This window comes from Squalius cephalus (genome assembly GCF_949319135.1).
Source record: "Squalius cephalus genome assembly, chromosome: 2".
NCBI classification, from domain to species: domain Eukaryota; kingdom Metazoa; phylum Chordata; class Actinopteri; order Cypriniformes; family Leuciscidae; genus Squalius; species Squalius cephalus.
The window spans coordinates 55,793,461-55,807,219 of NC_137123.1; the positions used below are offsets into that span (position 1 = coordinate 55,793,461).

At 36.0% G+C, this 13,759-nt stretch overlaps 1 protein-coding gene across 5 annotated transcripts in view; it reads left to right on the forward strand.

Moving 5' to 3' along the window:
* trpc5a (transient receptor potential cation channel, subfamily C, member 5a) overlaps positions 1-13,759 on the forward strand; it is a 70,204-nt gene that overhangs the window by 38,360 nt on the left and 18,085 nt on the right. For all 5 annotated transcript variants that reach the window (XM_079896688.1, XM_079896692.1, XM_079896689.1 and 2 more), the window contains exons 4-5: positions 11,482-11,818; positions 13,167-13,306. In XM_079896688.1, coding sequence (XP_079752814.1) covers positions 11,482-11,818; positions 13,167-13,306 — 477 coding nt within the window. The remainder of the gene's footprint in view (positions 1-11,481; positions 11,819-13,166; positions 13,307-13,759) is intronic.

Genomic DNA, 13,759 nt, shown 5'->3' on the forward strand with positions numbered 1-13,759 from the left:
ATAATGCTTTAAAGGAACATGCCGACTTTTTGGGACTTCAGCTTACTCACCGTATCCCCCAGAGTTAGATAAGTCCATACATACCCTTTTCATCTCCATGCGTGCAGTAACTCTGTCTTACGCACCCACCGCTAGCCTAGCTTAGCACAAAGACTGGAAGTAAATGGCTCCAGCTAGCATACTGCTCCCAATAAGTGACAAAATAATGCCAACATTTTCCTATTTACATGTTGTGATTTGTATAGTCACAGCGTGTACAAATAACAAGGTCACATGAGACGCAGCCATCTTCTAACTGTATACATCGTGTGAATATGGCAGAAAGAACGCATGGAGATGAAAAGGGCATGTATGGACTTATCTAACTCTGGGGGATACGGTGAATAAGCTAAAGTCCCAAAAAGTTGGCGTGTTCCTTTAAAGGTCTTTGACATCATTGGATATGCAGTTGGTTGCCCTTTGTAGGGGAGACTGTTATGTAAGCCAAACTAATTTACATCTATTCTATTCTTTTAATTATAATGATGTTATTGAGAGTGTATATGATGAAATACAATTACATATAGCATGCAGTGGAACAATATGAAATTAATATTTACTCTCCTGTTGTGCAGAGCAAGTAAGAATTGACATCATGATTTGTGAAGTTTGGCTGGAGTGGCATCCGGCACATCCTGGAGCCAACGGTGCATTATCTGCTGGGTTGCTCATGCTCAGCTAAAGAGCGAATGACAATCTGCTTACAGTGTTCGTGATCTGTCGTTTGGAGCACTGCCGGGGCTTTACAGAATTGCAGTGGCACTGCAGCAACAATGCAGCTGTGGGGACTGGAGAGGCTAAGTGAATTAGCATTTAAATCACATCTGACCTGAACTGTGCAAAATGAAGTTCAGCAAGCTGAACGCTTATTAAGGGAGGTTGAAGGAGAACTGCATGGTGGGGAGGAAAAGATTAGAAGCGTAGAGTTTGAATGACTGATCTCCCCTAAAGTAGTCATTGTAGTCACTGTATTGTCATTGAAGACCATAATATTATATTGTATTATATTTGATACATATTATATTATAGTATCATATTTGATACATCAGGCTTTAATGACTCGTATAGTATGATATAGGTCAGGAGAATATGGAGGCCCAAACTGAGCAAAAATATGTAATTTGGCACAGATGTTGCTATTTTTATGTCCAGAAAGTTTGGCCTAAAAGTCTTGTAATGTAAATCAATGGGATCTTTATAACTGTATAGCACACTGCTTACATAAAATGAATGTAAGTATCAGTTATCACTCTATCCCTCCCAATAACATGTCTTATTAAAGATTACATTTAAATGCTTAGGTTTATGTTTGAAAGCTCTGTAGTTTTAATTTTGCAAGATTACCGATGGCAACTATATTTTGCAGAAATAAAAAAGATGCTGATCAAAGTGCACTTTTGCTGTTTTTCTGTAAGCTTTTGAGATTGCAGTAAAGAAAACTGCAGAAAAGATGTTGTTTGGTGGCTACGGTATGTTTTTATTTACAGTATTTATTTACAGTATGTTTTATTACAATGTAACTACGTCACCTTAAAATAAAGTGTAAGCAGCCAGGGGTGCGTCTCCCGTACAACGACGTAACTCGCTGGTTCACTACCATAGTACGATGCATCGTTGAAGAAATCAACTAGTCACGACTGTTTCCCGAAACCATATTGTCGCAAATTGGTCATTTAACCACCTTGGTTAATGATGTCACGCAGGTGGTGGAGTAATAACTTTCTTTAATGAATCTGTTTGTGATCGAATTAATGCTAGATGTTTTGCTATAAATTACGGGCATGGAATATGATCCATGGTATTCTTTAAATTCCTATATGTGTAAACCATGCATAAATATGGTCATACTGTACCATGTTATACAGTATATCATGGTATTACCATCTGATACCTTCACTGCACCATGGTGGTGAACGTGATTTCACCAAGTACAACATGTTCCTGGATCACAATCTTTGTTTATCCTGGAACAAAATTCCAGTCAACCAATCAGATTTGAGGGACAAGCTTACAGTTTGTCAAGTTTAGGCTTACAGCCAGGGTTAGGTGCTCCTACATCAGTGTTATCATTTCCCTCTGCATTTAGGGATAAGTTATTGGTAGGGTTAGGTTTAGGGCTAGGGATAGGGTTAGGACTACATTTTGGACAGTAATGTTGTTCCAGGATCAACAAAATATGTTGATCCATGAACATGTCTTACAGTATGTTTCAAAATCACGATGACCATGGTACTGCCACACTTTTTTAAAATCTTTTTGTTGTTGTTGTTGTTAGGGCTAGCATTACTGTATGTATGTTTTCAAATGTTGCTGTTAGTAGGCTATTTCTTCGATGCATATCTAGCATCACCGCATGAGGGGGGAAAAATCTGTTATGTAATCCTGAAAAAAGCAGCCAGTAATAGCTTACCTTACTGTAGATAACTTTTTTCAAACATACTGTATTCTGTTTTTGAGGAACTTAATGAGAAACTGTCTTTTCAGACCGTGATTCAAGTAGATGCAGCTGACATGCAGATAACGCTATACTAATATGACTTAAAGTAGCCTGTAGCCTGTACCCACTGCCTTGTCAGGTCTGCAAGTTCCATTACTCAAATAAAGTCAAAGTGGCAGCTAAATAGTGCTTGTTCGGTAATCTAAAGGGAGTGCTTACGCACCTGAATAACCTTTTGTCCATTCTAGAACATATTAATCTTTTCTTTCTGTATGAAGATACAATAAAAACCATATGTATTTTATGGACATCAGGATTTTTAATAATTGTTATTGAGCCTCAAGACTGCTGAAAATCTTTACCCTGTGTATAATGAGATTTTAATGTCTTTTTTTCTCAGATTTGAATATAAACGATTATTGCATTGCACTGAAGATGAAAACGAATCACCATCCCTTCTCTCCCTCTCTCTCTAGCGCTCTTTTGTACTGCAGTATGAGTTTTGATTCACCTCCTACTTTATTGCCAGATACAGTATGCAATTTAGTCCACCAGCTCATATTGAGAAACTTTGATGCGCAAAGCCTTTTTACAGCAGATGGTTTCAAAAGGATTTGGGAAGCATTGCACCCTTACAGAGACAATTTCCTTGAAAAGAGCCATTTTTAAAAGATTAAGGAGGTGCTGTGTCTGGGGTTTAGGGAACAACAAGATCCCCAGTGGCAACTTAATTTGTCAGAAATAAAAAAGACGCTGATCGCAGTGCAGTTTTGCAGGTTTCTGTAAGCTTTTGAGATTGCAGTAAAGAAAACCGCAGTAAAGATGTTGTTTGGTGGCTACAGCAGAAGACCACACCGATTTCTGCTGCGACATTCAGATGGTAGGGTCAGAATTTCGCATAAACAACATGAAAACATTATTCTATCCTGCCTTGTCTCAACGGTTCAGGCTGGTGGTGGTAGTGTAATTTTGTGGGGGAGATTTTCTTGGCACACTTTGGGTCCCTTCAATTGAGCATTGTTTAAACGCCATAGCCCACCTGAGTATTGTTGCTGACCAGTTCCATCATGTAATGACCCCAATGTACCCATCTTCTGATGGCTATTCAGCAGGAGAACGCACCATGTCTTCTTTTGAACAGCTCCTTTTTGAATCTATGCCACAAAGAAATAAGACAGTTCTGAACGTGAAAGGGAGTCCAACCCTGTACTAGCAAGGTATTCCTAATAAACTGTCTGGTGGCTGTTTATATTGCAATGAAGTTGCATTTTAAGGCAGTGGTTCTTAAAATGTTTTGAAGGTCTGTACTGATTCAGACAAGAAAACAACTCTAAAAGACAATAATAAATCATAGTATATCATGGAGTTGAAAAAATAAATACTTTTAAAAAGAGAAAACTTCCAAAAGAGTCACAAACATGATTTGTCCTTTGTGTAGTAAATGACTGGCTAATGAGAGCATTAAACCATTGAAATTCAATTATGATAGAACAATAGACCCCTTTTCAGTTAGTAAACATGGTGACGTTTTTTTGTGGCCGGAGCTTAGGTGGAGGCAGAACGATTCCTCTGGCCGCTTCACTGACGCTAGTTAGCAAGTTTTGTTAGTTTGTTTTTTAACAATGACTGGAGAAAATCCAATTTTATTTTAATGTGTAAGGTCACTCACTGTCCAGGGCCGCGATTGTTATTTGCAAAAGTAAATTTTAACGGACGGAACCAGATTGGTCGACCCGTACACGCTCACTCAATGGATGGACGATCTGACAGGATTACCTCCGGTTGAGTGGCCTAACTTCTACACCTACCTGATAGAGAAATCGAGCATAAAGAGAAACTGAGGGCATATAAATCTTTAGATGCCTATAACTATTTGCTGAGTGGTCACGTATGAATGAATGAATGAAGGAATGAATGAAGGTTTATTCGGTTACTAAAACATAGGACAGAATATATGTACAGAAAATTCATTACAAACAAAGATAGTAACCGAAAAGGTGTAGGCTGAAGCCATGGCTTATTACGCCTAGCCTATTAACAAAACAACATCTACCCATCAAAATTTAAGCACAAACAATATACATGCATAAACATATACATACATACACACATACATATACATATATACATATTCATTGCTTGTGTTATTTCAATTTATGCACAACAATTATACATAAACTTATCTTTGACAATTTTTCTTAAGCATCCATATATTTGTCAAAAATTAAGATTTTAAGCTGTTTTTTTAAATAATGAGTGGAATTGCTCCTCTTAAGATCATCGGTGAGACCATTCCACAAGTCGACCCCTTTTACCGAAATGGTGTTCATTTTAAGGTTTGTTCTGACCATTTGTTTTTTAAACATGTTCTCTCCTCTTAGGTTATATTTCTGTTCCCTATTTTCAAACAAACATAGTATATTTTCAGGCAATATTTTCCTATTGACTTTAAACATAAAGACAACAGTATTCAGACTGACTAGATCGGGAAATTTTAGTGCTTTGAATTTGCAGAATAGCAGATTATGGCTTTTTTTTGTAAAATAAAAATAGGTTTTGTATTTGTGGTGTAAGCATGCCCCCATATTTCAACACAGTAAGAAAAGTATGGAACAATAAGAGAACAATACAGAATATACAGAGAGGGCGTATTTAGAAAATACTTGGTTTTATGTAATATAGCTATTGTTTTGGACAGTTTTGATTGAACATGAGCGATGTGTGGTTTCCAGGATAATTTATGATCTAATATTGTTCCAAGAAATGTATTTTCATACACCCTTTCTAGTACCACATCATCAATCTTTAAGCTCATGCTGGTTTTAATTTGTCGATTACTGAATATAATATATTTGGTTTTACTTAGATTAAAAGATAGTTTATATCGGTCAAACCATTGTTTGATTCTGGATAGTTCTCTAGTCACATCAGTAATTAGTTGGTGAAGATTATCCCCAGATACATACAGTGTTGTGTCATCTGCAAATAGAACACATTTTAACAAATCGGATACCTTACAGATGTCATTAATATATAAAATAAACAACTTAGGACCAATCAAAGAACCCTGGGGCACCCCACAAGTTACTTTACGCATTTCTGATTGATGATTATTAAAATGTACATACTGGTATCTATTGTCAAGATAGCTTTCTAACCATGAGTAAGCACGGCCTCTAAAACCATACTGCTCTAGTTTATTCATCAACAATTTATGATCTATGGTATCGAAGGCTTTTTTGAGGTCGACAAAAACACCCAAAGTAAAATGCTTTTTGTCTAATGCAGATGCTATATAATCAACTAATTTAATAACTGCCATTGAAGTCGATCGACCGCTCCTGAATCCATATTGATCGTCACTTAATATCATGCATTTTTCTATGAAACTATCAAACCTCTTAAGAAAAAGTTTTTCCAGTATTTTTGAAAATTGGGATAATAATGACATTGGTCTATAATTTGAGTATGAATATCACCACTCTTATAAATTGGAATAATTTTTGCAGTTTTCATCTGATCTGGAAACACGCCAGAATTAAAGGACAAATTGAAGATATAAGTCAAGGGTTCTAATATTAAATGGATTATATTTTTAACTAGTTTCATATCAATATCTGTCCAATCGGTTGACCTTTTATTTTTAAAACCATTCACAATCTCCAGTATTTTTGGTAATGTCAGACACATACATGGAGGAAGAGTTCCTACTGATATATTCACAACTCTTTATGTTTTTACTTTTTGAATCAGTAATTCCTTTTGCCAGATTGAAACCAACATTAACAAAATAATCATTGAATTCGTTTGCTATCTCCTTTGGATTTCTAATAAGGACTTCATTGTCATTTATGAAATAACTTGGACACTCTCGTTTGTTATTTGTTTTTTTTATAATTTTGTTTAGTACTTTCCAAGTTCCTTGCATATTTTGCTTTTGTTGTTCTAAGAGGGTGTAAAAATATTGCTTTTTACTATTTCGGATAATACTTACCAATTTATTTTTATATTTTTTGTATTTTTCTTCCGACTCAATAGTCCTGTTTTTAACAAATTTCGCATTTAATGTATTCTTCTTTTTGCATGCATTTTCAATGCCTTTAGTTATCCATGGCTTTTTTGCTGATTTATTTTCTTGGTAATGAATCATCTTCATGGGGCAATTGATATTATACAGCTCAATAAATCTATACAGGAAAGTATCATATGCCACATTTGCATCACTTTCTGCGTAAACATCACACCAGTTTTGATTACTAAGTTCCTTTTGGAATTCTTCAATATGTTTTGCCGTACAGCTTCTTATAAATTTATTAATGGTCTGGGATTTCTTTTTTCGTGTAAAAAAATTTGGAAATATTGCAAACACTGGCAAATGATCACTAACATCCCTAATAAATAAGCCCCCAACAACTTTTCCTCAAATCTGTTAGTAAAAATATTTTTATTAAAAATATTTAAAAAGTACACGACTTGTGTGGTATGATCCAAAGTTCTGCCTTGTCAGCTCCAAGGCCAGAAGACGACCATGTAAAGAGTGACATTACAGTGCAATTTTAATGATGTGAATATTTTCGAGAATAAAAATTCCAGATGCAGCAAATACATTTTTTTAACTTAATGTATTTGATTATTCTTTCTTACCAGGTTTTTCAAAAAGTCTAGTCACAATCAATCCACAACAATGTATACAATCATAGATGATTCACAAATAATCACAATAGTTTAGAAAACATTATGTGATTAAAATATCAAATTGGAGTCTGTACTCCATCGATTCTGGCACCCAACAACACAACAAGATGACATTTTAAGCTCCTTATGTAGCGAATCTGTGCTGGTTTGTATTGGCTGCCTCCAGTTTTCCCTTTGTTTTGCCTCCAGCTAACGCCGCAATGTAATTGTGAAGTCGGTGCACAAAGGGTCTGTACAGTAGATATATTGTTCAAAATAAAGACTTTTGAGTATTTTGAAACCCTCTAGTTATTCGATGTTAGTAAAACATGTTCCTAATTAATGTGATAATCTACACCTGTTTACGGAGAACTGACTTCATCCGTCCACTAAAAATCATGATAACACTTTAGTTTAGGGTCCAATTCTCACTACTAACTAGTTGCTTATTAGCAAGCATATTAGGCTGCTAGGAAATTGGCTGTTTATTGGTCGTTATAAAGCACATTTTAATGCCTTATTCTACATTACCAAATTCTACATCCCTTAATCCTACCCAAAATGAACAATTACCATACTAACTATTAATAAGCAGTAAATAGGAGTTTACTGAGGCAAAAGTGGACCATAATCTAAAGTGTGACCAAAAATGGGTCAGAAAAGTCATATTCTGAAAAAACCCTGTAACACAATTTGTTTGCAGATGCTGTTTTGATATTTTGTTATCTAATGCATTCATACATTTTTAAGCGTGACATTAGTGTCCAAATACTGTTGGGGCCACGGTCATATCATGCAGGTCAAATTTATCTCATGCAGGTGTTCACAGTGTTAAGGAAAGTTAATGTATTCTTAGACTCTGCATTAGAGTCAGTTACTCTTCAAGAGTGAGCCTAAACTCTTTGCATTATCAGAGCTGGAGATCAATCCTCATTAGCATACTGCTCCCTAGCAACCAGAACATGAACAGGACATCTGTTGTTCTGTAATCGCTTCTGTCAAACAAGGCAGAAGAACAACAGATTACATCATTACCTGCCCCTCTGTTCACCTTTTGACCTGTCTTATAAAGGTCGCTCAGAGTAAACCTACAAACTAATAGTATTGATTGATCCCAGTGGCTCGACTCTTTTGAATCTCTTCACCAAAAAGATTAATTCACTGATAACTTTCTTTAGCTTGAATCATTATGCCAGTTCAATTATGAGTGAATCATTTTATCATTTACCCAAAATATTCATTCAAAACACTATTATTTAATTTATTAAAGTGGATATTATTACAGTCATTCTACTGTAATGTTCAACTAAAACAATGAATACTATCATTAAGAACTGAGAAAGACAAATTTATTTATAAATTAAATGCAATTGAGTCATAATTTCGGTTTTATATCTTTTAAAAAAGCAAGACGAAAATCTTTGCGAACTATCCTTGATTGTGAATCTCTGTACTGAGAGATTTACTGGAAAAGCTATCATGTGGCTGAGCTTCTGTCACGGTTCTGAGAATTAGTTAGGTTAGTTGAATCACTACTTTGTGTTAGTTAGTCCACAGGACTGCATGAAAGTGAGCTAGAATGATTCATTCACTTCATTCATATCAGAGTCGACTGAAACACCACTACAGCAAACTCATCCATCTTTACAGTAATACAGTTTCATTTATCTTCAACGCAGTGTTGCAGTACATATGTGCTTCAAGACCATTCTCCCAGGTCAGAATACAAGACGCCATTTATTTACTTGCAAGCCATGTGTTGTAAGTCATTACTACAGTCTGTAGTGGTGCATGCTGGCTGGGATGTTGTGAGTCTCATTTCATGGGCAGGTTGAGGAATGATGTTGTTAGCTAAAGGGCCGCCTGAAGGTTAGTGTTCATACTGATGGATGAAGAAGCTTATCGCTGTAGTGTTACTCTCACACCATGGACAAAATACCAGCAAGTCAGGTGTGGGGAAATTACCCATCCTCCCAAACTGTTCATTATAAAATAAAACCTGAAGGAAATTACTGTCCTATCTCCTTTCTCAAAGCTCTTTGTTAAATTCACTCTTGTGTCCTTTTTACCTTTTTCAATGTCCCCTCCCTAGGGTTCATTAGCTTACTTGATTAAGTGGAGGTTGATTGTCTTTTTCCTACGGGACCTTTTGTGATATATGCAATGAGTTTGAGCGGGGATTGTGGGAAACCAATGATTGGCTGTGGGTTTGGATATTCAGAGGGGCACGGCTGGTTCAGAAGCCATTGCTTTCTCAGGCTTGCTACAGAAACTCTTGACTATGGAAACTTTTAAATCTGAGATAGAGTTGTTACTCATCTATCATGCAGTGTTGTCATCCCACGCAGCATTTTCCATTATAGCCACTAGATAACTTATCACAAATGGGCTATGAAATATGAGGCAAGTCAGTTCTTGGCTCGCTTCATTTCAAAGCAGATGTTTCTGAGGACGCTCTCCTACAAGCAAGTATCCTACAGCAGTGCGCTTAACTGGTAATTAGCTTTGTTTACACTCGAAAGAAGCGCTTTTCCATTCATCCTCCACTTCCTCCTTTGAAAATGATTGATAATAATGATACTTTTTGCATCATTAAAGAAATAGTTCACCCTACAATTAAGATTTTGTCATTATCTAATTGCTCTCGTGTTGTTGAAAATCTATATGACTTACTTTGTGTGGATCACAAAAGGTATTTGTATTTATTTATTTTTTTATCATAATTTTTTTAAAGAATGTCCAGGCCAGTCTTTTAAATACAAGTGAATGATAACTGGGGCTTTCAAAATTACAAAAAGTCAAGTTTTCCAGTGATTAACTGCTTACATTTGGATCTGTTCCTTACACAAAGTTATTAAATGGCTTTAAGGGTGCTTTCACACATGGTTCGATTGCCTGGTTCAAACCCGGGTTCGATTGCTGCCCCCGCTGGATTGTGTTCACATTATATTATTTCTGTCCGAACTGCATCAAAGCAGTAGTTGTTTACCCCATGCATGGTTACGACGACGTAACGTAAAATGCACAACGCTGCTCACCTCACTTTTAGATTTTGGTTTTTGATCCTTTGGTTTCCAAAGCATCAGCACATAATGGCACTTGTGTCTGTCTGACGCAAAAGTGTGCAAATGTTCTAAAGAACACGGGGGTCCATTTCTGATGAAGAAGATCAGAAATGACATATCCATTCTCTCTGCTTGCAGTACGTCACTCACGCTTGTCAGGAAAGTGAGTGAAACATACTCAAACACGCAGTCATTAATAGAGGTTCACTTCAGCAATTTACGATTGCGTTCATATCAGCAGAAAACCGTACTTGATTTCACATGAACCGTACCCCAGACCACCCTTTTTTATGCGGACTGGTACGGTTCACGGGTGCACACCCGAGTTCGGAAAACAGAGTTCACATCATCCAAATGAACCGAACTCTGACATCAATCGAACCCGGGTGTGCACCAAAAGTGCTAGAGTGAAAGCACCCTAAAAGATTGTGAATATAGCAAGCACATCATATGTTTTATTTTCTGACACTTTTATTGTGCTTTTGTGTCCTTTTTGACACTTGAAAGCTTCAACCCCCTTTCTTTTTCTTTGTCGTTTGTCTTCCTGTTCCAACATTCGCATTCAGCTGCAAACCATGAGTGACATTTCAGAGCTAAATGTGTTAACACGCATGGTTCAATCAACAACAAATGCGGAGAAATGAATCACAGTTTTGGTGTGTCTTTTAAAGCGAGCCATGTTTATGCAATAAATGTACATAGATTTATCATTTTTATAGATATAGGCAGTTACTTTCATTTTTTTGTTGTACTTTTACAATTGCATTTGACTGTAAAGGAGACATTATATTGTTGCTGGTAAGATGCATCATAAATCATAAATGCGATTATATAGAGTACCCATCAAAAGTTTGTCCATGATTGTTTGCATGTGAAGTTGAAAACATCTTCAGTTGACAACCGCATATTGCATTTAATCTTGTTCCATTCTGTTGCTTCATCTTCAGTTTTTTGACACTTGAATGCATCCTGTGAATGTCCCATAAGAAACATATCTGATTTTGAGTCTGGTCTGGTGGACCCTATTTATACAGGTTCTCCTTAAGATCAGCTAGTCAACTAGTCATTCATGCCACCCACCAACAAGAGGATTAAGAAAATATGTAGTTTTACCCATCTGTTGGATAGATGAAATATTGCTCATTCTTGTCAGAGTGAGTAATGCTCCTTTTTCTCCTCGCTAATTGGTCCTTCTGCGTATGGTTGCCATTATGCATGAGCATTTACAAATCCATTTACAAAGCTCTCTTTTTTTTTTTCCTCCAGTTCGTGGCACAGCCAAACTGTCAGCAGCTCTTGGCCACACTATGGTATGATGGATTTCCTGGCTGGCGTCGTCGTCACTGGGCAGTTAAGCTGGTCATGTGTTTCATTATCGGCCTGCTCTTCCCTGTCTTCTCGCTGGTCTACCTTCTGGCTCCCAAAAGCGCGCTGGGGCTCTTCATCAAAAAACCCTTCATTAAATTTATCTGCCACACAGCCTCCTACCTCACCTTCCTCTTCCTCCTCCTCCTGGCCTCACAGCACATAGCACGCACCAACCTACACATACAGGGCCCTCCGCCCACTGTGGTGGAGTGGATGATATTACCTTGGGTGCTGGGTGAGTATGATTGTGTGTGTGATGATGGGAATGTAGGTTGTTTAGCTTGTAAAAATTTGTAATGAAATATATAATGAAATTGCATATTTATAGTGTGTGCAAGTTGACGCTGTGTAAGGGGTTTTTACTTAACCCTTAGCCCTAAGTAATAAAGTCCTGCTATTATAATTAAGCCCTAACAGCTTTCAACTTTTTTGCAGATTATTTCCAGCTTTGATATTTGTATATTTTTATATTTTAGTGTTTTCAGACATGTTTTAGACCTTTAAGATTAAAGTTTAAAAATCTCACATTGACTTACAATTCAAAATGTAACAGACATAGATTGAAATGTTTAATTTAATTTGTAATGTTAAAGTCTATCTCATACAGATATATTTATATAAAACATAATTTACAGTGCATAGTGTGCAATAATAAATGTAATTTGATAAACCCATTATTATTATCCTATTATTGCCAATAACCAATACATTGTAAATATTAAAATTAAATGATATTTTGTCTAAATATAAATAAATAAATAAAAAAACATTAAAGTGAGTTTAGGCATCACAGCTTTATAATGTACAGTTGATATTCATTGTGAGATTTGATTACATTTAACTGTGTTATTAAATTATTAAGTTATTAGTGTTTTAAAAATTAAAGTGAGTGTTAAACAATGGCAAAGCTAATCTAAATTTAAAAGTGGCGGAAATGAGCATGAACAATTAAAAATGCAATTTCATCCAATAAATGCATACAAAAACTGTTTAAATTAAAATTCAAACAGTAATAACTAAAACAAATCTATAAGTGAATTCAGGCATCACAGCGTTATAATGTACAGTATGAAAAATGTATATTCATTGTGAGATTTGCTTATGATTACATTTAGCATTGTTATTAAATTGAATTATTTATTACCTTTTTCATTATACTAACTATAAGTAACTTTGCAGCTACTTGTCAACTAATTCTCATTAGAGTAGACTAGTAGACTGTCAGGTGTTAGGATTCGGGTAAGAAGAATAAGTTGACATGTAGTTTCATAGTTACCTAATTGAATGTCTGTAAAAAGATAGTGTTAGCAGATATTAAGCAGACAGTCTACTAATACTTTAGTTAGAGTTAGTTTAGTTAGGCATGTAGTCACAAAGTTACTTGTAGTTAGTTGGTCTAAACTGGACAATCGAAATAAAGTGTAACCGTTTTTTTAATAAATGAGCATGCACAATTATTAATAAAAATATTATCCCATATATATCCAGTTATATCAACTGATATGATAAATTAAAGTATCTTTCAATAACTGATATATTCCATCCCAAGTTTATTCCTATATGTTTGTGTGTTTTGCACATAGGCTTCATATGGGCTGAGATTAAGGAGATGTGGGACGGAGGTTTTAATGAGTACGTCCATGACTGGTGGAACCTGATGGACTTTGCTATGAATTCTCTGTATTTGGCCACTATTTCTTTAAAGATCGTTGCTTATGTCAAGGTGAGCTCCTCCCTTAATTGTTTTGCTCTCGGTTCAGTCATCCTCGCTCATACTCGAATGCACGCGAGCACATGCACACAGACACACTCCAGACTCCATGACCATCTGCAGCTGTGTTAGTCACCCTGCATGGAAGGGTCTCAGCCCACACGAGTCCCTTACAGCGTGTGTGTGTGTGTGTGTACATTTGTGAGATGAGAAATCCAATGGTTTAAGCCATATAATTTATGCTCTGTTTTACATTTGGACATGTTCTCAAGAAATGCATTTAAAGCTATAAATGTCTGTGTGAATGTTCCTGACTACATGTATAGTATGATTTCAAAACGTGGGAATAGAGGGTGAATTTATGAGTCAGTTAATATTGTGGTCTTAGTCCCAGTAGAGAGCAGAATTTAAAGCAAGAAGAGCTCGGCCATGCCTTGCACTCAAAAGCCAGCCTTATTTCTCTGC